The sequence below is a fragment of the Astatotilapia calliptera genome, chromosome 18 (genome assembly GCF_964374335.1).
Source record: "Astatotilapia calliptera chromosome 18, fAstCal68.1, whole genome shotgun sequence".
NCBI lineage: Eukaryota > Metazoa > Chordata > Actinopteri > Cichliformes > Cichlidae > Astatotilapia > Astatotilapia calliptera.
In genome coordinates, this window is record NC_137439.1 from 23236607 (window position 1) to 23263901 (window position 27295).

The window sequence follows — 27295 nt, forward strand, 5'->3', positions numbered from 1 at the left end:
AGGACTTTTTTGGGGACTCTCTGTATGTGAGACTTCATGTGTGAGTGTGTGCGTGCCTGCGTTTGCAAGTATGTGTTTGTGCGAGCCGGTCTCCATCTTGCTTTTGTGTCTGCACAGTTGCTACGCCGAAACCATCTCAAAGCCCTGTGTGGCATCATAATGGACCCAGGAAGAGCATCTGGCACTTTGAGGCGGCAAAAACGATCTCCCCGCATCGACCTGCCACTCTTCCCCCACCCGCCATAATAACGTTTTCACGTTTCATTCTTCGCCAGGCCCACGATAGAATGCGCAATCACAAAGGCCCAATTAGCCGAGAGGGGACCACGATTTCGCTCGGGGACCAGCGAGCCAATCGCATTGGGCGTCGTATGGCGAAGGCCAATGGGGCAGCAGCACAGGTGGGTGGGACATGGCAGCGAGGCGGAGGGGACACGGTGACATGGATGGAGAATGCTCCGTTGTTTCTGGTCATTTGTGTCACCAAAGTTTTGATTGATGACGGTCGAAATGTTTTTCCCACTCTCCCCTGAGAATCACAGCTTTCTCGAGGGGGGTTTGCACAAAGATCCCCCGGCATCGAACCCCTACTTTACGTTTGGCCCTTAGCCCTACGCCACACACAAACACACATCCTTACACGCTTTTTTGTTCCTTGCGAGGCCCCAGATGGCTCCTGCCCACACATGTGTATTGTTGACCACTAGATACAGGCGCTTGTTAGCGTATGAACGCATGAGAACCAGCATTTAAAGACATCCAGAATCGCCAAGTGTCAAACAGCGATGAGGAGAACAGAGAGAAGAGGAAGAAATTTAAGCAAAGTACATACAAAGTAGCCAAATGTAAATTTGTGCATGTGCGTGAGAGTGTTAAGAGAAAAGCCCGAGGGACGGTAGGTGTGTGGGCGGCTGAGAGAGATGAACAAAAGAAGCAGGGAAGAGAGATGAGGAGCAGCGCATTGCCAGTGAGGATTTGATTGGGTGGGTGGGTGGTGGTGGTGTATGTGTGCGTGTGGAGGGTGGGGGGTGGCTGGGTGTTGAAAAGGGATCTTCCCTCAAAGCCTCTCTAAGATATTCCTGGAGCGAGCTAAGGTTTCATTTGGCTTGCAGTCCTACACAGAGTGCTTACATCGCACTGGGAGCTAAAACCATTTAATATTCACAAAACCAGGCTGATATTCCCGGGGCTACATGACAGTTAATAATCAGATTTTCTAAATCTGTATGGTGCGAGCGTGTGTGGTTGAACTCCTTGGGTCGACAGAGCGTCATTAGCATGTCAGAGGCGTTTCGCTGGTACCCGGTTTTCTCCATGACAGCTGCTAGTCTGGCGAATTACTCAATTCGTGTGTGGATGTGCGTCCGTGTCCACGCACACGTGCGCTCAGTATCAACAAAGGAAGAAGCGAACAGAAGGTTTCATCAAAAACACCAAAACACCAAAAGTGTGTGTGTGTGTATGTGTGCTGTGCATCATGTGCTCACTTTGATGACTGAAGAAATCTCCATCAGCATCTTTCTATGGAGTGTATATGTGTTTGTGCGCGTGCATGCCGCGTGTGTTTGTGTGGTGTGTTTGCATGTGATTGCATAAACATGGTGTCAGAGTGATGAGATGTTCCCTCCATCCATCTGTTCTGCTGGCATTTACATCTTAAGAGGGCTACAATAGAGGAGAGACAGATAGGGGAAATGCAAGAAAGCGAGATAAGTAGTGCAGTGACGAGATTCTGCAATATTGTTGGTTTTTGTTGTACACTCTTTAGAGTAAATACACACTCCTGGGTCACCTGTAACAGCTCTCTGGTTCCATTCTGAAACCATCTTTTAACACGGTTGAGGGTTTCTAAGTATTTGCGAGAAGCTGTGTATGAGTGAAGCTATGGTGTATCTTCCTGTGGATGTGGTTGTTTTGTTTTTTGTTTTTTAGTGTGCATGTGTGTTTTTGTATGAGTGTATGCATGTACAAGAGACAGAGAAAGAACTCATTGTTCCCATCCTCCTTATCTATCGTCCCAGCCGAGAGCCCGTGCTGTTTCCCCCCTCAGCGATATGACCCGGCTCTGATACCGCACGCCCTCGTCTCCACAGATAACAGACCACCCTAAAAATACTCATCTTTCTACCAACTTACTCGCTTCCCCTCTGTTCGCTTCACCTCTTCTGGCTCACTCTATCCTCCGGAGTCTCCCCAGCCAGGAGTTAGCTTCTGCCAGACTAAAATACCTCTGGGCGCTTCCTAGAGTCACAGAGGTCTTCTAATTCTATATTTTCCCCCCTTTTCATCTTCTACTACTCATTCTATTGGAGGCCGTGGATGTTGCAGTGTTGGTTTGAACAACAAAAGTGTAACTCAGACTGTTACATCACAAGTTTTCTTATAATTTTCCACAATAATTCCTCATCTCCCCCCGCAGCTACTTCAGTCACCCACAGTCTGGACACACGGGGCAGATGGCATGTAGGAGGAAAACGATGAGGACAGAATCTGCCGGGCTCACTTAATTACACATCAAATAATTTACCATACCGCAATAAAATATTGAAGAGTGCATTGTTTTTTTCGTGCCTCACGGGTTCGACAGTCTGGAACGATACTAATTATGATGATTTTTTGAAGATCATGCCACAGCCAAGAGCTTTGGGAGATTTTTTCTTAATCTCTCTGCCGATTCTCTCTCTGGCTAAACTCATCTCTGCTGTGAAGTGCTTTTAAGGATCCTGACAATGCCCCCTCTCCGTTGATTCGAGGAAGTTCTTTTTTGCTCATTTAAAATGCTTTTATTCCAAAGTACTTTGGTACGTTTGACATTTGGGGTTAGAAAAGCTGCCGTTTTGTTCTTTGTGTGTGTGTGCGTGTGTGCTCATGTGTGTGCTCACGCACGTGTGTGCATGCATCCTCGCCCTTCTTTCGGCCTAAACCCACGCAGGTGACCAGAGGGGGCCTTGTGTGGGTGGACAACTCAATGGTGACCCCCCCCCCCCCACTCCCCGTCCCCACCACCACCCCCTTACCCTCTCGTCTCTCCTCCCTTTCTCTCTTTTCTTGTCCTCCGTCCAACAGCATAAGTTCAAAACGAAGGAGAGGGGCCTATGAGGAGAAAAAGTCTACTTCACACCCACTCTAAAGCAAACAATCACCAAAGATACATCTATAAAAAGAAGATGATGCAAGAATATATATATATATATATATATATATATATATATATATATATATATATATATATATATATATATATATATATATATATATATAGATAGATAGATAGATAGATAGATAGATAGATAGATAGATAGATAGATAGATAAATGTGTGTGCGTGTGTGTGAATGTGTGCCCTTTGACTGTGAAGCAGTAGTTTATGTATATACAAGTGATAAAGCATGACTAATAACAAAAACTAGCTGAGCAAAAAGTTAGTCAAACTGAAAATAATCACAAACGATCTTTATCTGCATCTCATTAAATTGTTTCTGGTTTCTTTGGATCCCAATTAGCTGCTACAGAGGCAGCAACCATTTTCCCTAAGGTTCACATAACTAACCACTACTTCACAGAGTAAAATAATAACAGCACTTTAGCAAACAAACCAATAATATAAGAACCAAACAGAAAAATGAAAAGGGCAATACAGGAAACAACAATATAAGGAAGGAGTTACTTTATTGAAAAAGATGGTATTTACAGTGATCCGCCCACAAGGAAATTGCTAAATCCTCTCTGTGACACAGTGTTGTTTGAATTATGTGCTAGTGTCACTTTTTCTGTTCACTGTAGCTGCAGAAACAATGCTTCAAGTCACATAAAGCAAGCATTTTCAGTGAGAAACATTCTGTACTACCTGTGCAATGGCATACAGTTGTATGCACTGCCTATCAAGTATTTATTGGAGTATTTAGAAGGTGGAGGCAGATAGTAAGAGCTGTTAAAAAGCAACAACTAGTTAGAGGTGGACTAATAGTTCGCATGGCGCCAAAACACAAATCTACTTCAATACAATGAAATACAGTAGTTAATATTTTCGAGCAAGAAAACTATTTCAAGGTGTAACATTCATCTGGATCTTTTTAGGCTTAAATAATAATCATCATCCTGGCATTTCTGCATTAACTGGTTACTTTTCTCGATAATGTGTAAAAATAAAATAAAATATAAATTTATAGATGAAAGACTATTAGAGTGATTTCAGGCAAACAGCTGACTGGGTCCTTAAAAACGATGAGTAAATTCTCTGTAATAAAGACGCAGTGCGGCTGTAACCTCACAGGAAGGTGTTTGTTTTTCTTTAAGTGAAGGAGACAGGACGGCAAGAGGCTGTGTTTTATGTCGGATTAGCAGGGATTAGGCTGTTAAACCAGACGTTGCTGAGTTAATCATGCCACCTTTCCCTTTATCAGTGCGTGCTGCAGATTTCACACGCAAACGCCTACATGTGTAGAAACAGAGAGGTTAAAATAGAAGGTGGGATGTTAATGAGTTACCTTAATTCTTGTGTTGATTTGAACCTGACTCATTTTGATTTTGATATGTAGGTGACTCCCACACGCTTTCTTTTGGTACCGTGAGAGTTTCTTCATTTCTTTTACTCAATGACACAAATAAAAATTTGCTGAGAAAAGTTGCTTGCCCCACAACATGTTTTATATAAAAAGAGAAAAGAAAAAATAAAACAAACAATTAGAATTTTACAAATACAAGGCAATTCTTGTTGGTGGTATGAAAAACAATTGTACTGCCGTGGCTAGAAAAAAAGTGGCTAGATTTGCTTTATTTCTATTTATTAAATCTTGCTGGGCATCCATCAACGGGCCATGACCACAGTGCCCCCTATGGATAAAGGGATAAAAGAAGGAAGCAAAAACTGCTGGAGGACACCAACAAGCGTGGTCCGTGCATGTGTGATGCTTTAAATTAGATGTGTGGGTCAGCCTGCCAAGTAGGAGGACAGCAAAGGTTTCAAGAAGGGCAGGAGCTGTGCAAGTCATAATGACACAAAGCTCACAAGAGTCAGAATTAATTTAGGATCACAACTTCAGGCTTCAGATGACTTCTCATCTGTCTCATCAGACTCCTTATAAAAGCTATCAGCATGCATAAACAACAATGAAAATAAATACATTTTAGGCATTTTGTTCTCGAATTACTGAATTACTTTATGCTCTAAGACACATAAATTTCAGGGGAAAGAAAATGGTTACCATGAAAATGACTCGTTAATCAAACAGCTGACAGTTGACTCAGTGAGACTCTGAAGACTTACTCAAGTAGCGGTCCTCTCTATAGATGCTGTGTCAACAAGCATTTATGCTTCTGAAGTGTCCTTGAGCAAGGCCACAGATTCCTATCAACTGCACTGGATATAAATGCGTGGCTGGCCTTCACACTTCTGATTTCCCACTGATAAAGGCCAATCACATGGAGTATGTGGTGCAAATAAACTCATGTTGATTGCAAAACATTCATATTTGTCCCTAAATAAAATACTGTAGATATCAGTATTTTACTGTAATGGAGCTGTTTATTTTTACACGTACATGTAAACAACCTGTTTATGCTGTTTTTGAAACATATTGTATACTTATTGTATGTGCTACAACTTGAAGCTTTTGCACCTATCTAGGTCAGCTGAGCGAGATCTGAAATTGTCAGCTTTCTGCAGACTAAATAGGTCATGTTAACCAGAACCAGGGGAAGGGGGCGGGGAAGTTTGACAACCTTCACATACACTTTGAGTTTTCACCACAAAACAATCCCAAGATTGCTGATAACATCAAAAACCCAAGATAGACAACCGCTTCAAGCTACAATGTGAAACTACTGTACGACAAAGGCTATGGCAGTCATGTTTTGGTAGGACTACAACACGCTATGGGAATATCGCATGTGAGTGTCACGTGCATTCGCATGTAGCCATGTGGCCATATGCACTCACACATGAAGATGCAGCCATGAAATCAAGAGAAATCAAAGTAAAGCTAAGCTATATAACGATTCAAATCTGCTGTGCCATATATGGAGAACTTCACTGCACAACTGTTCAGAAAGAAAGTATAACATGCATATGCAGAAAGTATAAATCCATATTAGAGCCAAAGGAGATATATGAACTAACTGCATCAGAGCACCAGGCCCATATCATCCCACATAAACAAATCCTAGCATTGCGTAATAGCTTGGTACATGCCTAAATTGGTAATGAAGATGCAAAGTTGCAGCATGATGCAACAGTGGGCTTCCTGTCCTCAATTTAGGAGCCACAAGATGCAAAAACATCAGTAGTGGAAAAAGTATATATATATGTGCAGAGACCATGTATTCAGTGAGTCCCCTGCCACCCTTTTTGCACTGTCAACATGGCTCCGAGAGGTACGATCACCCTGACGGCCCTTCTCCTCTGCTTCATACTGGGGATACTTTGTCCAGCTCCAGCTGAATGTAAGTTTATTTTTTTGCATTTAACTTTTGGTCAGTTAATAATGACAATATGACATAGCGACTCAAAGATGACATGTTAATGATCTGGTGCCTTTGCATCTGTGTCTGTGTGTGCATTAGGTGCCCGTGCATCCTGCTGTACCAGCTACAGTAAGACGCCCGTGTCCTTCAATCGCATCAAGGGATACAGAGAACAACGTAACTGGGAAAACTGTCGCATTGAGGCGATCATGTAAGACTCTTCTAAACCATTCAACTTTGCCTGCAACCTCTAAATTACTCATTATAATACTTGACTAGAACAATCATAGCAAACATTGCCAAACATTTGCAAGTGGATTGGTGGGGACTAATGGGGTGGATTGGATCTATTCCAAAATATTCCAAATACATTGGTAGTTTTTTTGTGGCGAGACGTATTAAAGTTATTTCTGCAGATTTTTGTGGAATAAAAATAAGACTTTTATTTTTAACATTTTAATGTTGTTAAATCATAAATCAAAATTTAATTAAAGTTGAGGTTGTTCTGAATCAGTCTAATCCAACAAAACTTATATTATAAAACCTAAAATCCTTAAATTGAGTTATTAAATTATTGAAGCAGCGACTCTGGCATATGATATTATTTATCATATACCAACACATATACATGCAGCATAAATGAATACGCTTCAGTAATATGATACTCTGTGTTACTCTAATGATGTGTCTCGCTGTTATAGTTTCTACACGGTTGCAAACAGGCAGATGTGTGCCAATCCGAAAGCTGAATGGGTGAAAAAACTCCTTGAACAACTCAGGTATGACATGCTTACTCACTTTAAAATGTCAATTAGGGGCTGTTTAGATGCTCACCTGAAGATCTGTAAAAGCATAAAAAGGTTTGTTTTTGGCATTTCACATGTAAGAACTACTTATTTTTTTAGCGCAAAACTGAAGAACATGTCCAAGGGTGGCTCAGTGAAGAAAACTGGAAACGCTTCAGGTCGTGATGGAAGTGGATCTGACCTCACTGCAACAGAGGCTTTCACTGCTTATTAGCAAAAACCAGGTGTCACCTTAGACAGCTCGATGTAAAGAAATCGCCATGCAGAATTAGCCAGTGTGCCTATACATTTGTTATAAAGATACTCAAGCATTTATAATCAAGTTAATGCTGAGGGCACTGTCCCTTGAAAAACTGAATGTGTAATGCCTTTGCTTTACTTTTCGCTCTTAACTTCTTCAGCTTCAGGTCTAAATTCAGTGCTCCTGTATTAAGACTGTATTAAGAACAGATTTGAGACAAATGTTGTTGATTATTTGTTCATTCTCTCAATAAATTTTTACAATAACATCTGTTTTGTTTCATTCACTGCAACAAATCTGCTGCGTAAACAAATGAATGAGGTAAAATATACATATATTGCATTTTAGACAAGTAAATGAATTTATTTCAGGGTAATGTAACGCTGTTGTCTACATTTCTTTAGTCAAATTGCAGCTAAAATCCGCCATGTCACTTTCACTGAATGGATTTTAAAGTTATTTGAGTGCCTTTAGAACTTGCTAACCAGTTTCACAAAATATTTCAGGTAACTCAACCGTTCATTTAGAGAATATTTTCCAATCAATTAATGAGTTAAGTTAGGAACACTTTAAGCACTTGTACTTAAGCGTTGGATGGTGAAAACTTGATGAGTAATACTGATCTCTGAGCTCATGTAAATGTATGACATGGCTGTTAGGGAGGCAGTTTCCTGTGCTATTTCAGATTAACACCCCAAGAGGTTGGTGTACCAGTCATGCAAGGTGACACACTCCTTTGACTGAATATGCACTGCAGTCACTTAAAGCACCCACTAGAGGGCAGAATGAATCTGAGAATAACACCATTGTCTGCTGCGTCATGAGATTTTGATAGTCTGGCTACAAGGACATGAACATTTTTTGAAATGCTCTATTTACAAAAAATCAAGGCTCTTCTCTTTTTCAAGGTCTATGCCTCACAAACAGAGAGAAGTCAGAGGAGTTTATATCCACAATTTCATTAAACCAGTTGTTATTAGTCATGTCTTAAAGCTACTTTGCTATGAGCTAAAAAAGGCAATTAGAATAAGAGCGATTTAAAGGAATAATTTGACTTGTTTAATGTCTCTTCAAATATCCACCTCACATAAATACTAATTCAGGGTTGCATATACACCATGAAGCTAAAAAAAAGAAGAAGAAAGCTTGCATGCTTCAGGCGCACAACAGCACTCACCTGTTTTTAGTAGGTTGACAAAAATGAGACATGGGAAGACACACAGCAACATGAAAAGGAGGAAGCATCATGCTTTGTGGTTTCTTTTGCCAGAAGCTCACTAGAAGTTCGCAGTAGGAGAATGACTGTAAAGACTGAAGTTAATCCACTACAGAACAACACTTTGAGAGATCTGACAGAGCCCAGGCTTAAATGCTTTGGAATAACCTCAAGAAAGTCACTGACATCCTAAGAAGATGGCTGATAAGTCGTTCAGGAGGGAAGAATGATGTCAAATTGCTTACTTCTTCCATCAGCAGTGTAACAGCTAGTATTGCATTCAAATGTTGGGTTTGGTGTGTTCTCAAAGCATCACTTCTCTGTTTTATGGATGTGTTCAGTGAAGTCAAGTAAGGGAGTTGTAACCGAGCAAAGAAAATCAGATAACAACAAGACTGTGGATACATGATGGGATCAGTCATTTCATTTATGAAAAACACCATAAAAGTCTCAGCTGTATTACTCTTGTCATGGAGATATACGGTGTGTTTGAAAAGAGCAAGCACATACCATAAGCGGAAATTTAAATTAAAAAGGCAAAACAGAAAAAATTAACATCACTGGTTATAAATATACAATAGAGATGAAATTAGAAAGCATTTAAAAGTATTTCAAATTAAAACAAATGTCTGTAGTCCTTTCTATTCGTAATAAAGAAGGATGTTCTCTATGAGCTGGAGTTGAGAGCAGTCTTACTCCTCTGCGTGCGTGCCTGTAAAACACACATACAGTGGATAATGGTTAAAACAAGCTTGTGGTATACTTAGGCAACATTATATCCAAAGAAACCAATAACTTCTCGAAACAGGAAACAGGCTGAGATAAGGAGGCATACTCACTCTAGCTCCTTGATCTTTTCATATACCCAGTCTTGTTTCCAGTGGCTGCAGACTTCCCCTTCTGTTGTCTCAAATCCGGGTGGAGAAAAGAAAAAAACTCAAACTTGAGCCCATACTTTTCACCTGGCTTACTTTCATAAACTTGCTTTTCCAACTGCATCAAAATTATAAATGTAAAATGTTTTGATCATGTCTTTCTTTGAAATAAATAAGGAAATAAATCTTACATAACACAGGGTGGGTTCTTCCTCTGTGATGGGATTGAGACTGACCTCTTTGCTGCAGTCACTTGTCTTGATCTCTGTTTTTAGGAAACAATAAAGCTGTTCAATATTATGAAAAGTCCTTGCATTTTCTGACAGGTAATGACAGCCATAGCAGAGAACTGTAGTTACAACTGTAATGTAAATTGTAACAATAATAGTCTGATGAGAAACTTACCAGAGACCGCTTCTGATGCACAGCTGTATGGCTTCTGTATAAGCTGATCAGAGGATCCTGTAGGTGGAGAAAACTGATCTTCTTGAAGCAGACTTGTAGCTTTTATCTCATGAATGGAGAAAGCAGGCCATACTGACTGGGTGAATTCCGTATTAGTTTTTTCTATAGTGTCTGTTTACATCAGCGTGATGGACAGGATGACTTGGATGACACTGCATTTCCGTTTGATGTGATTTCATTATGACTTTGACAGAGGACTTCAGCACTCGTGTTTGTGACTATTACTCTTATTTTGTTTTTACATGCAGGACTCAGTTTGCTGTGGGGGATAGGGGATTTACATGGGAAAAACAAAAACATACCCCCCACCTACGCTTTTAACACAAACCACACTCTGATTACGCACATAAAGTAAATAACGAAGTGACAAACTGACTGCAAAGACATCATCCTGCCCTGTAGGAGGGGAACTGTGTTGCTTGTACTGACTTGGTAAATGGGCTGGTACTTATAAAGCAGTGCATCCCCACTGCAAACAGGAAGGTGCTAAGAGCTGATCCCTGATGTAATCCCAACCCCGCTTTGAAACCATCCGTTATTCCTACTGTACACCTCACCACTGTTTCGCTGTCCCTATCATCATTTTTTTTTTACTCCTTTTACTCACATCTTAAACATATGTGAACATCTTGAGGTGTATATGTATGTGTTTTATTTGTATCTGTTCCATTTCGAGGTAGTGTGTATGTATATATATATATATATATATATATATATATATATATATATATATATATATATGTATAAAAACACCCAGCACGCCCCTGCGGGCGGTTTATCCTTCAAGCTCGGGTCCTCTACCAGAGGCCTGGGAGCTTGAGGGTTCTGCGCAGTATCTTAGCTGTTCCCAGGACTGCGCTCTTCTGGACAGAGATCTCAGATGTTGTTCCCGGGATCTGCTGGAGCCACTCGCCTAGCTTGGGAGTCACCGCACCTAGTGCTCCGATTACCACGGGGACCACCGTTACCTTCACCCTCCACATCCTCTCGAGCTCTTCTCTGAGCCCTTGGTATTTCTCCAGCTTCTCGTGTTCCTTCTTCCTGATATTGCTGTCATTTGGAACCGCTACATCGATCACTACGGCCGTCTTCTTCTGTTTGTCTACCACCACTATGTCCGGTTGGTTAGCCACCACCATTTTGTCCGTCTGTATCTGGAAGTCCCACAGGATCTTAGCTCGGTCATTCTCCACCACCCTTGGGGGCATCTCCCATTTTGACCTCGGGACTTCCATGTTATACTCGGCACAGATGTTCCTGTACACTATGCCGGACGATCTGATTTCCTCGTGTCAGCATTGTTCCCACATCATCATAATTAATGTTGTTCCAGGTTCAACATTGCAAGTGACCAATCACCTTCTTGTGACGTCATTCCTTTGCGACTTCGAAATACCCGCCTTCGAGTATTTCGAAATACAAGTGAAGAAGCGAGAAACCGCCGCCTGTCCGCCGAATTTGAAGTCAAATCGCCTGTCCGCCGAATTGAGGAAATCAGATCGTCCCTTGGGTATGGCGTTCCATGTATGCCTTGCCTGCTAGCATCTTGCTTTATATATATATATATATATATATATATATATATATATATATATATATATATATATATATATATATATATATTAACAATGACAAAGAAATATTTAATTTTGACACCAATCACTAATCTTAGTCTTCCCTTTTCTCTGGTGTTGACAGTTATGTTTATTATAAGAAAACGGGAAGGAAAGCGGTCCTAAGGCTTTCCACCAAAAACCACAGATTCCTGAGTGTCCTCTAATCCAAATTTGGTCATTTCATCCTCCGTTACTTGTCTGAACTTGCTTAGTAAGCTTTTATGATTTCAATAAGTAAGAAAGATTACAAAAGAAGAGTTGAACTAGATCTTTTTCTTTTAAAAATATAGGATGATTATCGTACCTACAGCATTAATTTGCTCATATTTTAACTACGGTGTTTATACTTACTAATGAATGAATTACCTTATACTCAAAGACACATAATAGGAAAAACATTTGCCATGAAAATTACATAAATTGCTCTGTGAGGCTGGACATGAATAAGCAGTTTCTGGCAAGAGCATGTTTATTAACCAAGCAAAACCTTCAACATGTATTCGAGTAGTAGTCTTCTCTATAGCTGTCTCCACACTGTGTGAACAAGCATGTGTGCTTCTGAAGTGTCGTTGAGCAAGGCTATGAATTCCTTTCAACAAAAGTGGTAGTGATGTGTTGCTGGCCTTCACACTCCTGATTTCCCACTGAAAAGGCCACTCACATAGAGCATGTGGTGCAATTAAACTCCTGTTAATTGCAAAACATTCAGAAACTCTTGTCTAAATATTGCAGAAGTTAATGTCAGGTGTTAATTTTGCATCTATTAATTAACAACTTGTTGTTTTTCATATAAACTGTATGCTAGAAAGTATTTACCACTTGAAGATGCTGCAGTTGTGTTCTCCCCTTTTGGCACACTAAATAGGTCACGGTAACCAGGGGAAGGGGGCGGGGAGTTTTCACCACAAAACAATTTCAAAGTTACTGGTGATGTAAAACATCCTGACAGCAGCTTTATGCTACAATGTCAAAATATTGCATGAATAAGGCTATGCCAGTCATTTTTTTCTTTTGTAGCACTGCAACACTAAAAGACATTATCATGTGTAACAAATTGCATTCAGGTGTAAATGTAGCCATACACACTGAGAGATAAAGTTGCAGCCGTGTGCTGAATTTTACTGAAATATGAACTGAATACATACATGTCTAAATTGTAACCAAGGTGCAAAATATGCAGTATTGGTTGCTGTGATACAACACTGGGCTTCCTGTCCCCAGTTTAAGAGCCACAGGCTACAAAAAAAAGCATCAGTAGTACAGTGACTCTTCATATATATGTACAGAGGTCATGTCAGTGAATGCTCTGCCACATTCGTATTTTGTATTGTCAACATTGCTCCAAGAGCTATGGTCACCCTGATGTCCCTTCTCCTATTTCATACTGAGCATGCTAAGTTCAGTTCTGCCTGCCTTTAACTTTATTTTGTCACATTTAACTTTTGGTCAGTCAATAATACCAATATGATTGATGTTTATGATGTCCTGTGGGTGCATGTGTGTGTGCATCAGATGCCCACATGAGCAAAACACACTTTGCAAGCTACAAGCTGAAGCCAGTGCGTTTGACCTGTATCAAGGGATGCAAAATATAGTGATGACTACCATATATATCATGTAATACTCTCTCTTCCAAGCCATCCAACTTTGCCTGCAACCTCTAAGTCTCACTCTATAATATTTGAATATAATGGTCATGGTATGTTATTGCAAACAAGCAGGTGTGTGCAAATCTGAAAGCTGAGTGGGTGAGGGAAACTCTGGAAATACTCCAGTATGAGATGCTAACTCACATTTAAATATCAATTAGATGTTGCTTAAGATCTCTGCAGGCATGATCAATCTAAATAAAAAGCATTTGGTTTTTGGGATATCACTTGGGAGAACTACTTATTTTTTAGTTTAAAACTGGTCATGTCCGAGGGTGGCTCAGATGGAGGTAAACATCAGTGAAGAAAACTGGAAATGCTTCAGCTGGTGATGGACGTTGTTATGAAATCAGTTTCAGCCGGTTCTTTTTATTCCTCGGGCATCCAGAGACGGCGCCGGAACTCAGTAGTCATTTCAAAAAACCTTTATTCATCTTCATTTAAGCATGCATCTTCTAGAAGGGAAGACATGCAAGGCCGGTGTCCCTCTGCAGATCTTCACTGCTTTGTCTGTGAAACACAGTTTTGTAGAAGTGACCCCATCATAAAACCCTCATGGTGTGCTGGAAACTCTGTGTCTGTGTGTGTATGCACGAGCATGTGAGTGCCTGTGTGTGCGCATACCCGTGTGTCTATGTGAGTGCAGGTGAGTGACTGTGCATGTAAGTGTGGGTGCGTCATAACAGTCAAAGCACTGTGTGTGTGTCTCTGTGTATGTGACTTCCTGCCGGTCATAAAAGTAATCTCCTCACCCAAGCTACACCAAATTCCTCTACACAACAGAGAAAACAGAGTTAACATATTACAAACGTCTCCCCTGGGGAATTTCCACTCAACATTAACTTCTCTTTTTCTTACTTTCACAGTTCAAAGTGGGGGAGGGCCTCCTAGAAATCTACTCCTAAATTCATGACACACTCAGGCCTTTATTGCATCCAGGGCAGTGTCAGCGTCTCTACAATAATTCTACATCCTACCTAACACATTTCTAAACTCTCAAATAAGCTACGTACGCATATCTTCAACGTGGATATTTTTTCTGTATAAAAGAGGCTTTCCTTAACAGCAATTAGCAAAAAACAGACTAAAAAATTTCAGTTTCCAAATCTTAGTCTAAAAGAATCTCAAGCTTGTGCCGTCAAGTTAACGCTGAAGATATTATCTCTTGAAACTGACTGACAAACTGTGCTTTACCTTATCTTTTACTTTATCCTTTAACTTCATCAGCCTCAGACTTAGTACTCAGTATCAAAACTGAGAAGAACAGATTTAAACAAATGATGGTGCTTATTTGATCAGTCTGTCAATAAATGTTTATATGAACATCTGTTTTGTCAATGGATTTGCTGCGTAACCAAATTAATCTCTTAAAATATACCAACTGCATTTCTCACAAATATATGAATTTATTTCACAGCAGTGAAACTCTGTCTATGTTTATCTAATCAAACAATACTCTATCACCATAATGTACATTTAACAAAGAAAATCATGTAACGTGCAATATCCTTAGTTCAGATGGAAACGCAATCATTGATTTAGGGAATATTTTCCAGTCAGTGAGTGACAGGAGATCCATAAATGATGCAGATGGTGTGTATTTTACTTGTATGACACTACATGAGCACATTGTGTACACCTGAAAGGGTTTATCTGACAAGGTAAGTCCCTCAATGAGACACTTGTTCGACTGAAAGAACATGGCTATCAATCAAAGCACCCACTAGATGGCAGGATTAATCATTAAAACAACATACCTTAGTCAGGTACATCGTACACCTTGGTAGTCATTACAATATGTTTAAGGTGCATAAAACATTTTGAAATGATCTGCTTCTATGTATCCATTTAAGTTAATCTGTTTATGCTAATCAAACGGTAATAGTTATATAGTTGTTGTCCATCTCTGTCTGTCTGTGTATCACGAGCCGTGGGGGGACTATAAGCAGTATGAATGTAATAAATAGTTCCTGATTACTAATACGAACAGTAACATGCTCACATATTTGATGTCTTCTCAATGAATATGTTCAATAAAGTCAGAAATGTTAATTATAAGCTTAGATTTAGACAAGATTAAATTTTATAGATAAATAATACAAAACCAGATAATTGGCAAGAATAACAAAGACTGTGGACAGATGACAGGATCAATCCTTTTATTTATAACAAACACCATATCTCATCATGTCTCATCATAAAGATGTGTCTCTGCACAGAGCGAACAACTATCATAGGCAGAGAATCATAAAGAAAAAGAGACAACAGAAAAAATAAATACCGCTAATTATAAATATGACATACAGATAACATTAGAAAGCATTTTAAATTATTTAAGATTAAAACAAATGTTTCTAGCTGTTTAGAGTGAAGAGGGATGCTTGCTATGGGCTGGAAGTTGTAGTAGTGGTAGTAGTAGTGGTAGTTTTGAGAGCAGTCTTCCTTGCTCTGCGTGCATGCCTGTAAAAAACACACACGGTGGATAATGGTTAAAACAAGCTTGTGGTATACCTCAGCAACTTCATGTGCAAAGAAACCAATAACTTCTCGAAACAGGAAACAAGCTGAGATAAGGAGGCATACTCACTCTAGCTCCTTGATCTTTTCATATACCCAGTCCTGTTTCCAGTGGCTGCAGACTTCCCCTTCTGTTGTCTCAAATCTGGGTGGAGAAAAGACAAAAACTCAAACTTGAGCCCATATTTTTCACTCGGCTTACTTTGATAAACTTGCTTTTCCAAGAAAATGTTTTAATCATGTCTTTCTTTGATAAAACAGGGAGATAAATCTTACATGACAGCGTTGACACAGGGTGGGTCCTTCTTCTGCATCCTGTAGCCAATGATTGGAGCTGTGATGGGATTGAGACTGATCACTTTGCAGCAGTCACTTGTCTTGGTCTCGGCTTTTAGGAAACAAAAACAGAATTTCAAACATTTCTTTACAAGTAATGATAGTCATAGCAGAAGACTGTAGAGTTAAAACTATAACATAAATATAAGAACAATATTGCGGAGGAGTCTGACAGGAAACTTACCAGCGGCTGCGGCCACTAACAGAACCCCGACGAGAAAGGCCTGGCATGCGAGTCTTCTGATGCACAGCTGCATGGTTATCGCGTAAGATCTTTCTGAGGTTCTTTGCAGCAGGTGACCTGTAGATCTTGCAGATGAAGTCTGACTCCCTGCAGCAGACCTCTGGCTTTTATCCCGTTGAAAAAAGAGGAATCAGGCCATACTGACCGGATGAATTGTGTCTTTCTTTTTCTACAGTATCCATTTGCATCAGGGTGGGGGACAGGACGACTCGGGTGACACTGAGACTCTCATTTCCTTTTTTAAAATAAATTTCATCACCACTTTCGCACAGGAGTTAAGAAATCATGTTCATGACTTTTTATTTTACTTTTTTTAATATTACCTAAGTAAATAACAAAGTGATGTGCATTGCAAATATTATAACACACACCTGAAGCAATCCAGTGATAATTATTCTGATCCTATATTAAGGCACACTATGTCCACTTAAAGGACACTTGGTAATCTTTGTTTATTATTAGTATTACTGTTAACAAGGTAAGCAAGAACGCAGTGTGGATAAATTGAGTTGGTGGGCATTTGCATTTAGATAACTGTTATCTTTAACTTCAAATTAAAGTTGACAGTTTTTAATCTTTGTCTAATAATCAGGCATTAATAAGATTTTAGTTAAATCTGCTGATTTAAGCAATTACGCGTCATATCATGAACGCCACTTGACACAATCTCTATCTTCATTTTTATCCCTCTTTTTTTTCTGATGCTGACAGCTATTACAAGTACAAGGAAAAGGGAAGGAAGCATTTCCTAAGGGTTCCACCACAAACCACAGATTTCCGAGCCTCCTCCATCCAAATTTGGTCATTCCGTCATTTCTAAGTAAAGCTACATGTCTGAACTTGTTCAATGATCCTTCAAGATTTAACCAAGTAGGAAAAGTAAAAAAAAAAATGCAAACCTATAACTATATTTTTTCTTATAAAATGATAATAACATATTCAAATTGGAGCATTTATTTACTTTTATTTGAAATACCAATTTTTTAGTTAAAAGCTTTTATTGCAAGCAAAAGAAGAACGAATGAACCTGCTCGCCGTAGCTTTTATTAATATTAAATAATACGTTGGATATTTTAAATGTTACATTTTAATTTGAAATTTCTGTTCATTAAAGATTACCTGTCTTAAAAGGGAAGTAAAAGGTCTGTGGCCACTATTTAGGAAAATCTGGTCAAATCTCTAACCATAAATTCATGGCAAAGACTTCACCCAAAGTTAAGCACTTATTTGCCTTGTGAATTAATATAAAATTGCGCTGATTGTAAACAGGCTATATTTAATAACTTTTCTAACTATGTAAGTCAGTTGACAGTGACAGGCTTTGGCCTGTGGTTCATGTGTAAGAAACAAAGATCAAACCACTAGTCTTTTAATTAGGAGATTACTTGTGAAAAAAGAATTCAGATTGTAGTATTTGTTATGTTTTGTATTTCAGAAACATTCATTAGAATCTGATATTCAGATATCCCCAAGTCTAATCTGCTCAGGGAACCACTGTCATTGTTATAAATGAAACAACTGCTTTCAAATACAGGTTTTTATCATTTCACAGAAGGTCCTCTGTCTGCACTTCCTAACCTTCAGTTACCCCCAATTCACTTTAATCTCACCAAGCTGTCATTGTAATGTAGCCTTTATTACACAAGGACTTTTAGATTGCTGCCTAATGTTCTCACTGTTTAAGGCTCAACAGATCACCGGCCCATCGCAGACCTAAAACAGAGAGACAGACAGCTACATTTAGAACAATTTAGACTCACCAGTTGACCCTACAAGCATGTCTTTGGACTGTGGGCAAAACCAGAGCAACCACAAGAAACACACAAAGATGGAAGAAGAAACGGCAAACTTCACACAGAAAGGCCCATCTGACTAATATGACACAAAGTACTAACCACTGCACCACTGTGTGGCCTGAACATATTAACCATATAACCGTGTCACGGTTATATGGTGACACGGTGTCACTAACAAGAATATTGAGGTATTTTTTAATGAAATGAATAAATGCAATGGTCTCAGTCTTGAGTTATCCTCAACAGACATAGCTGTATAAATGCTTTAAAATGCTAAAAGATATTTCCCCATTTACCTTTAACATTTAAAGTGAAATATTATGAGAACTCAAACAGCTACAGCACAAAATGTGTAGCATGTCATCTCTTCATTTACTGGGTTTGGTAGCAGACTTTTGAGATTAAGAGTTACTAAATATGTGAAAAGTTCTTGGCTCTGTAACATGCTTCACAGCACAATGACATCAAGTCACAGTAATGTCAGCTGATGGGATACTTCACTGGATCTGGTCATTTTCAATAATGTTAAAAATACTTGTCAAAGGAAAGCAGAAATGATAACTCACAATGAGGAAGGAAGCATGACCATAAGAAACTGAAAAAGACAGGTTGTATCCAACACCACGGTTCCCAATCTAACAATGAAATCCACTATTTCATTATAGGTGTCACTGCATGTGATCATTCAGGAATCCAGCCAGACTACTATCTGCTGTGCCATATCTTTATGGGCTACAACTTTTGTTGGAGCTTAAAACTTCTGTTTTAGGTTAATCATAAGGAAGCAGCCCCTGAGTGGAGTTGAGTCACCACTGACATTTCCAGAGATTTAAAAGAAACAGGAAGGACCACAATGCACTGGCAACTTCACAACAATGCAGTCCTTGAGGCGCACTTTCCACAGCTGCTGAAAAACGCACAGAGAAGCCTGACTTCCAGAAATTACTCTCTGGACAATGTGACAAAGACACTGTGAGGCACATAAAGTTGGGGGCAGCCACACAATTATTCAAAAACTGCTTTATCAGTCCCGAAACTAACAGCACCATGTGGCACCTCATCCCACATGTGTTTCACAAGTATCTGTCGGTGAATTTACCAGCAGCATTGTAGACGGGTGGCATGACTCCCCACTGCTTGCACAGAGTGGACTGATATTATGGCAGGAAATGTCACAAATGTGTGTTTAGCCAAAAAACAAAAAGTACTTAGATAATAATTCTCATGTAAGATCAAATACATTGAGTTCAACTTCGGGGATTTCAGTTTGTCCTAAATAATAAAGCACATTCTGGAATGGTGGCCACAGACCATTACCCTTTCCTTATCCCTGCTGAGTGACGTTGCGCTTGATGCTAGTATCCTTCTCAGTACTGGTAGTAAGAGATGGCATCGGCAGCAACACAAGCAAACCAGCTCCTTCAGGATGGCCTGTTCATATGTGCCATTTACAGAGGTGGCAAAAGTACAATCTTTCTTTACTTAAGTAGAAGTTCAGACACCTGGATTTAGAAATGCTCCAGTAAAAGTTGAAGTACTGAAGCAACTCTTTACTCAAGTAAAAGTGAAAAAGTACAGGCTCTGAAATGTACTCAAAGTAAGAAAGTAAAAATGAGCTCCTTGAAGGACAATTCTAATAATCATTTTTGCAAAACAGTAACTGAACCTTGTGCTATATAATATACAACATAACATTTATAACATAATATAAAACAATATTAGTACAGGAGAATGCAAATATTATTCAAATCTAAATTTGAATTCTCGTGAAAGCTTCAATCTGTTATGTAGGTTAGTGTAGGTGCTGTAATCAGCTAACCTGCTGCTATTTGTGGATCTACACGGAAAAAAAACCCTCACTTCCTTAATGCTTCCTCCTCTTCTGTAGCGCTAGCTAGAGTCGGAAGTACCACAAACACAGCATACGGACACACCTGCTGTACTTCCGGTTTAAATCCCCCCACCCGTGTAAATGCTTTGGAAGAAGTAACGAAGTAACGCGTCTGTTTTGAAAATGCAAGGAGGAGAAAGGATATTACAGACATTGGTTTAAAAATGTTGGGAGTAAAAGTAACACTATTTGTATTTGGTTACGTCCCATCTCTGGCTACTTAGTCAGCAATGCACACAGGTGTCAGCTTCAGAATTCAGAGTTCATGTAAGCTTTGTTGCCCCATTTTGGTTATTTCTCTCTACTAGTGCATCTATAACACATATTTCAACAGCAGTCAAAATATAGCTAGCAATGTGAAGAACATGAGTCACTGACATTTTATTTGTTTCCCTCAGCCATCTGTTTTGGGTTTTTTATAGACATTAACAAATACCTGCGGTGGCAGGATGTAAGAGGTGAGAGTAATGTGTGCTAGCACAGCTGCAGTAATCTCACTGACACAGAATCAGACAGAAAGCAATTTTTCACTAAACACACAACTAAAATTATTCTAAAATGCACTTTAATGTAGGTTCTTCATGAGGGATCTCTTACATATTATGTTTGTTTTAATGTAATATATGCCATATATGCCATCACAAGAAGGTGTGCTTTGTCTTCCAGCAGAGTCTCAAGTGTATGGAGCTGATACCAGGATATGTGACACTACACAGGGAGAACTGAACAGGACTAAAGGAGAGCACCAACACAGCAGACTTACCTGTATCTGCTCCTTTTTGCAAGACAGAACAGAAGCTGCTGAAGCTGTAGCGCATTGTTTTGTCTGTACTTTGTATCAGATTTACCACAGTGTGTGGCAGGAGAATCTGCTCTGACACCATGAGACTGTGGACACAGATGAGTATGGCCTATCTTGATGGAAAGTCCCTCAAAAAAAGAGTCCACGTTCATACCAGCATAATGCCAGTATCCATGGTGCTTTTTGTGTTATAGCAGTTAAACAAATACCTATGTGTTCTTTAAAGTATAATAAGTAAAACACACATGGCTAAATTATAAAAAAAAAAATATTATGAAACACATATGTACCACTAAATTGTTAGAAATGAAAAAAAAAATGTTTTTGCCTGTAACTCTTTAAAGCCTGACTCATGAAATAACTATCAGAAATCCAAATATTTTGAAAATTCAATGTTATTCAATATTTAATTTGTATATTTTAGCTTTAATTTGCATCATATTTGCTATATTTTATTATTTTTTTGCAATCTATTCCTTAAAAATGTAGTGTGCTCTTTGTTTTGGTTTTTCCAGGGGGAAAACTGATGGTGTAGTAGTCTCAAAAGATCTAAAAACTGTATGTAACTGTGGTGGGGGTGTGGTCTTTGGCCTGCTGCAGAGGAGGGGTGGCGCAGTGAGCTCACAGGGCAGCACGGAGGCGGGGAGGGAACAGGTGTACAGGACTGTTTAATGAGGGAGACCTGTCTTATGTCTTTGGCAGTGAGAAGGAGCACTCACTGGGAGTGACGGAGTGGCTGCATCCGAAGCTGGTGCCGGAAACCGCTGGAGGAAAAGCTTGTAACTGTGCTTTTCAATAAAGCACAGTTACAAGCATAACCCAGACCTGTGTGTATGTGGGTCCTGTGTCACAGTAGCAAATATGATACACGAGGCATTAAGGGGTTAAACATTATGAACAACTGTTAAATAATTGCTTTATGATCTGTCACTGCAATAGGTAATATTTAGGAGTGGGAATCAGACAGTACATACAGTAACAGATACATCATAACTGTTACGTCCCTCTGCAGCTTTTAATCGTCTCAGTGTTTTCAGCTGGTGCTAATTGGCCACACCTAGTCAGGTGTGGATAAAAGCATACCTGAGGCAAGCTTCCCAGGGAGCTCACTAGTCTTTGCCTTGGTGGCACCAGCAATTTTAGCCAACCTGATAGTCCATTTTAAGATAAACCTCTTTTTACCTACACTCTGGTATTCGTCTCCTTTTTTATGTTGCGGCTTTTGAGCCGGGTCGTAACATAAGTGGGGGCTCGTCCGGGATATTTGAACATTTTAATGGAGACTGAATGTCAGTTTGTTTTGCTTTTAAGTGGGTGAGTGATGGTGTTCACTGTAATTGAGCAAACTCCCTTTAGTTAGTGTGTTTCAGCTGGGTGGCTGTGCTGCCCTTCCATCGAAGCACTTGTTTGTTGTTTTGCTTTATTGTTTTAGTTTATTGTGTTTGGTGGCTATCCTGGGTGGGGGTACGCTTCAGGGTTTGGTGGGAGACTGTACCCCGGTCTGCTGCCTATCCTTGAGTTTGCGTTTAAAGGTGCCTCGAGCCCGGTACACCACTGAAGACTAGACAGGTAAAGTTTTATTGTTTTTTAGCATTTTAGGATGGGAGTTGCACATAGTAAATCAGTGGCACCAAACTTGGTAGGAGGTTTGAGACCATTCTTGATTATGGTCTGTAGCTGAGGCAGGTAGGCTGTTTTTAAGTTGGCATTGTGTGCACACCCTGTGTGTGCATATGTCAGTGTGGATGGATGCTAATGAGATCCTTGTGAGGTGAGTGTTTTGTGCTGTGACCTTTAGTGTTGTGGGGAATATGGCTATTTTGTTGGATCACTTGTGAGTGTTGTTGGCCAGGTGATGGCAATAACACTGTGGGGTGCTGAGCCACCCTTGATGTGATCATTGTGTGGCCATAGCTCTCCATTTTGTGGTTGGTCACTAGTGTGCTTGATTTACTGAACTTTGTGGATTAAAGTAACTTGTTGTGGTATAGGGCCACTGTATGTGACTGTTTGTGTGGTGGAGACAACAGATCACTTGTGATTATTTGTTGCTACTTTTGGTTTTGTGTTGTAGCAGATCAGGTAATCATTTTGGGTTTGACTGTTGTGCTCCTTTGTGTTGGTCACATGTTACTTTTTGTCTGTTCAGTGTGGCAACTTCAAATCCTCATGCCCATCCATGCTTAGAGATGCCAACTATAACGTGAACACTGTGCTTCTGTTAGCTTTAACTTTTATTCCAGGTTTGTGGGTCAAGGAACTGAAGGCTTCAGAGGGGCTTTTAATAAATTTAAGGGTCCTAGAGGAACCCTTTTAAGGGAGGAGGTGTTATGTCCCTCTGCAGCTTTTAATCGTCTGTGTTTTCAGCTGGTGCTAATTGGCCACACCTAGTCAGGTGTGGATAAAAGCATACCTGAGGCAAGCTTCCCAGGGAGCTCACTAGTCTTTGCCTTGGTGGCACCAGCAATTTTAGCCAACCTGATAGTCCATTTTAAGATAAACCTCTTTTTACCTACACTCTGGTATTCGTCTCCTTTTTTATGTTGCGGCTTTTGAGCCGGGTCGTAACAATAACACAATGCTATCATGAGATGTACACCAATGAAAAAGATCTCTACCATGATACAGTGTTTTGGCAATGTACAACATACTGCAGGACAATAATCTAACACATCAGTGAGTTTATATAAATTAGGAAGCAGCTGTTTCAAGCAGAGCCTTGCATATTTCTGGCTCTTTGTAATGCTTTTTAATACAACAGAATGAATGAAGTTAATGTGAAAGTAGGGCGTGAACAGTTCCTCAGTATGCCAAAGCATTCCTGTTTCAAATTTTCTTTCACTTCTACACAGATTTGAGTTTGTGTGTGTCTTTAGTCAGCAGTGTACATCAGTGTCTCAGCTTCACAAATTAAAGTTCATGTAATCTGCTTTGCCTCATTTTGGTTATTTCTCTATACTGTTGCATCTTCAACACATCATAACATCTGTAAAAATATTGCAAACCATCTTTGATGGTCTAAAGTTTAGACCATCTAAGATGGCTATATTGTTGCTAAGCTTAGTCCAAAGAGTAACAACATACCATTTAGTTGCCATTTTGAAATTCTGCAGAAAATTAGTCACTGACACCCTGTTTGTTGCCCTGAGCTGGCTGTATGTCAGTGGTTTCCTTTCTACATTAATAAATCCCTGCGGTATTTCATGTGTGCTAGCACAGCTGCACTGACCTCACTGACACAGAATCAGACAGAAACCCTTTTCACCAAACACAGACCTAAAAAGGCTCTAAAATGCTAATTAGTACATGTATTTAATGGAGTTTCTTCATGAGTGATGTGAGAAGGAAAGCTTTGATTTCAATTTTCTTCAATAAAAATGTAACATTTTTGCTTTTTTATACATGATTTGATTTTTGGAAGGTTTTCTTGTACAGTAACACCCTCTTAACATTGCACAGGTAATCGCCAACATTGTTAAATGTTCTTTAGTTCAGCAGTCCCCAACCTTTTTTGCGCCACGGACCGGTTTATGTCCGACAATATTTTCACGGACCGGCCTTTAAGGTGTTGCGGATAAATACAGAGGTTGGGGACCGCTGCTTTAGGTTACAAAGAGGTGTACAAGTTCGAGTTCATATTACATTGCTTACATTGCCACACTAACAGCACCACCATCTTTCTGACCTAGGGTAGACTGAAGCATCAAATGGTCACTGGAGCATGTTAAGTAGGGACCAATGGGCCAGAAAAGCAAAAAAAAAAAAAAAAAAAGATTTGTGCAACTTTGTTTATCAGCAAAGAATACAAAATCCAGCTAAGATTCATTTTCCAATTGCACATTAAATTATATATCTTTCTATTTCATTCTTATTTATAACCTAAACTATGTTTAAATTAGAAAACACAGCTATGATTCAACAGGCTATCAGTGTGTAAGCTAACAGCAGCATAAAAAAACATTCACAATTTATTTATTCAGATCACAACATTTTAGATTTGGATGCAAACATTTAGATCTCTTTATATGTCGTAAATGTCAGTCAAATATTTTGGGTACCTTGCATCTTGACCTCTGCTGGTTTTCTTTCCTTCTCCTCACAGATATCTTCAAGTGCCAGCGCCCTCCCATGGATAGCTTGGAAAAATGCAACAATTCCTTATATTCCTTAAACACTCTGTATGATTGGTAGGTCTAACCCTTGTAAATATACAGAGTCTCCATATATCCATGAGGATGTTAACTCTTTAGTTTAATGTTAGTATCACCTTATTTAAAGAAGTCTTTCTCTTTTTGTGAAAGAATGACTGCTCTCACATCTCCCTGATGCCAGGTGTGGGATTTTGTGACCTGCTGTAGTGATGTTACCACTTCATAACATTTATTCATATCTTCTCCAACCATGACTGCACAACAGCCATGACACAACAGAGCTAAATATAACTCCTCCTTTGCTCTTCCAGAAGAATGGATGACCTTAAACCATATAGGTTAAAGTGGGATGATGTAACATTTCCAGCATCACTGCTCGAGTGCTGATTTAAGTATAACCTCACATATACTCTTAAATGCCATGACACCGACACAGGGAAATGTATTTCTGCAGTGTGGTTGCAGAAATGAGTACATCGGCACTGAGCGCACAGAGAGACGCTCACCTCAAAAACCTAACAGTAGAAAGCTTCCGTGCTAGAAAGTGAGAGGAATTCACCATAACATATGCAGTTATATTAAACTCCTTATTTCCACATCATTTTCCAGATTCTTTTGAGTTTAATAAAGTACTTATATATTTCACCAGCTTCTTTGTCACTTAATGATGGAAATAAAACTATGTGAAGGAGTCAACAAATCACTTCTTTTAATTAAAAATTAAAAGAAACAAAGAGGAATCACATCTTATCCACTTGCCATAGTTGTTAAGATGGTGTTCTAAGATCTTCATGTTGTAGCTACAGGTATTTTCCATATAATTTTCATTATGAAAATAAATTATAATGATCGTTACAGACCACATTCAACTGCAGTGGAAAATGCCTTAACACCCTCAGACCACCGTTGATGAGAGTGGAGAAACAAAGTGCAACACTGGTGAGCTATTGTGGGAGGAAATTGTTCTACTACTTTCCAGCCGTGTGCGTATCTGTGGGTGCTTCACACCTTGCTGCAAGCGGAATAACTGAATGCTGAATGTGTCGGTGGTCTTTAAAAGGGCTTGCAGAGCAGTGCAAAAGTCAAATCTGTTTCAGCTACGGCCACACGATGAAGGGACTTACAATTATCTCGCTTTTGCTTGTCGCTATCATGGTATCTACAGCCGCTGCCCAAGGTAATGCATGGATTCTTCTATGGATGAATATCGAGTTCGTTTTTGCACGATTTCATGTTAGATTTGGATCATGCCGATGATAACACTGTAATCTTTTATCTTTATTTCAAGGTGGGATTTCAAGTTGTTGTCAGAGAACCTCGAACACCCAAATCCATCGAGACCTGCTGAAGAGTTACTACATCCAGCAGCCGCCGTCGTGTTCTATACCTGCAGTGGTGTAAGTCAGAAAAATGATCCAATATTAAAGTATCTTTAAGTTTTTCAAATGTTGAGCCCAAATTGTTCATGTATATTCTTCCCTTGCTGACTGTTAATTTTCTCTCTTTGTGATTTTCAACAGATTCACCACAATTAGTGGCAGGAGAATCTGCTCGGACAGTTTGAAAACATGGACGCAGACCAGCATGGCCTATCTCGATGGAAAAAACTGGCAAAAACGAAATATTACGGCAAAGAAATAGTGACACAAAATCTACGTTCACCCAAAATTGACATTACTATTTAAACTACAGATTTTGCCACGGACCTTGAATATTTGCTTATTTTTCTACCTTATCTAACTTTCGTGAAGTTAATATGACATTGAATGTCTTCATTGGATTTCTGCATGTAAATATGTAAATATAATGTTATTGTGTATGTCCATATATTGGAAATGATATGGATTGAGATTGGGTAATAAAAGGTGTCACACTGTAATGGCTATATTGTGGTGACTGTATTTTTTTTTTAAGATTACTATTGCATCTAGGTGCGTCCAGCGAGAAAAGCTTATATCTTGAGCATTTCTTCACCTCTTTATCTGATGTTTCTAAATGTCTCATCTTCATGAGAATATGATAAAACCAAAACGTTCCTTTAGTAAGATGGCTAAGTCGATGAGGAATGTCATCCTCAGCACTGATGTTAGAGAGTTTTAAAACGGAGAAGCGATCCAAAATACATCCCACATCTAAAAGATCTGCCAGGTCTAAAACATTTATAGTTCAAGGCCTTTACTAAAATAGAGACAGAAACCATGCTAGAAGGTTTCTAAACGTGATTTAAAA

General features: G+C 39.4%; 2 protein-coding genes and 1 long non-coding RNA gene across 4 annotated transcripts; 1 reads left to right on the top strand and 2 right to left on the bottom strand.

Annotated features, from left to right (window-relative positions):
• Window positions 1–6288: 6288 nt before the first annotated feature.
• On the top strand, window positions 6289–7774 carry LOC113011122 (C-C motif chemokine 20-like). Its single transcript, XM_026150511.2, has 4 exons — window positions 6289–6440; window positions 6561–6672; window positions 7163–7240; window positions 7367–7774. Exons 1-4 carry the CDS (start codon window positions 6359–6361, stop codon window positions 7479–7481), a joined length of 387 nt encoding a protein of 128 aa, XP_026006296.2. The 5' UTR covers window positions 6289–6358; the 3' UTR covers window positions 7482–7774.
• Window positions 7775–8546: 772 nt separating this feature from the next.
• LOC145421690 (uncharacterized) lies at window positions 8547–10744 on the bottom strand. Its single transcript, XR_013903044.1, has 3 exons — window positions 10005–10744; window positions 9564–9864; window positions 8547–9436 (listed from the first exon to the last, which is right to left on the bottom strand). It is a non-coding gene; the product is annotated as an uncharacterized LOC145421690 (long non-coding RNA).
• Window positions 10745–15471: 4727 nt separating this feature from the next.
• On the bottom strand, window positions 15472–16610 carry LOC145421776 (uncharacterized). Of its 2 annotated transcripts, none has more exons than XM_080292536.1 (4): window positions 16367–16610; window positions 16123–16234; window positions 15917–15991; window positions 15472–15789 (listed from the first exon to the last, which is right to left on the bottom strand). In XM_080292536.1, exons 1-4 carry the CDS (start codon window positions 16437–16439, stop codon window positions 15714–15716), a joined length of 336 nt encoding a protein of 111 aa, XP_080148662.1. In that variant the 5' UTR covers window positions 16440–16610; the 3' UTR covers window positions 15472–15713. The 2 variants fall into 2 exon arrangements, with proteins under 2 accessions (XP_080148662.1, XP_080148663.1); XM_080292537.1 differs by having other exon boundaries at window positions 16123–16231; window positions 16367–16521.
• Window positions 16611–27295: the final 10685 nt, after the last annotated feature.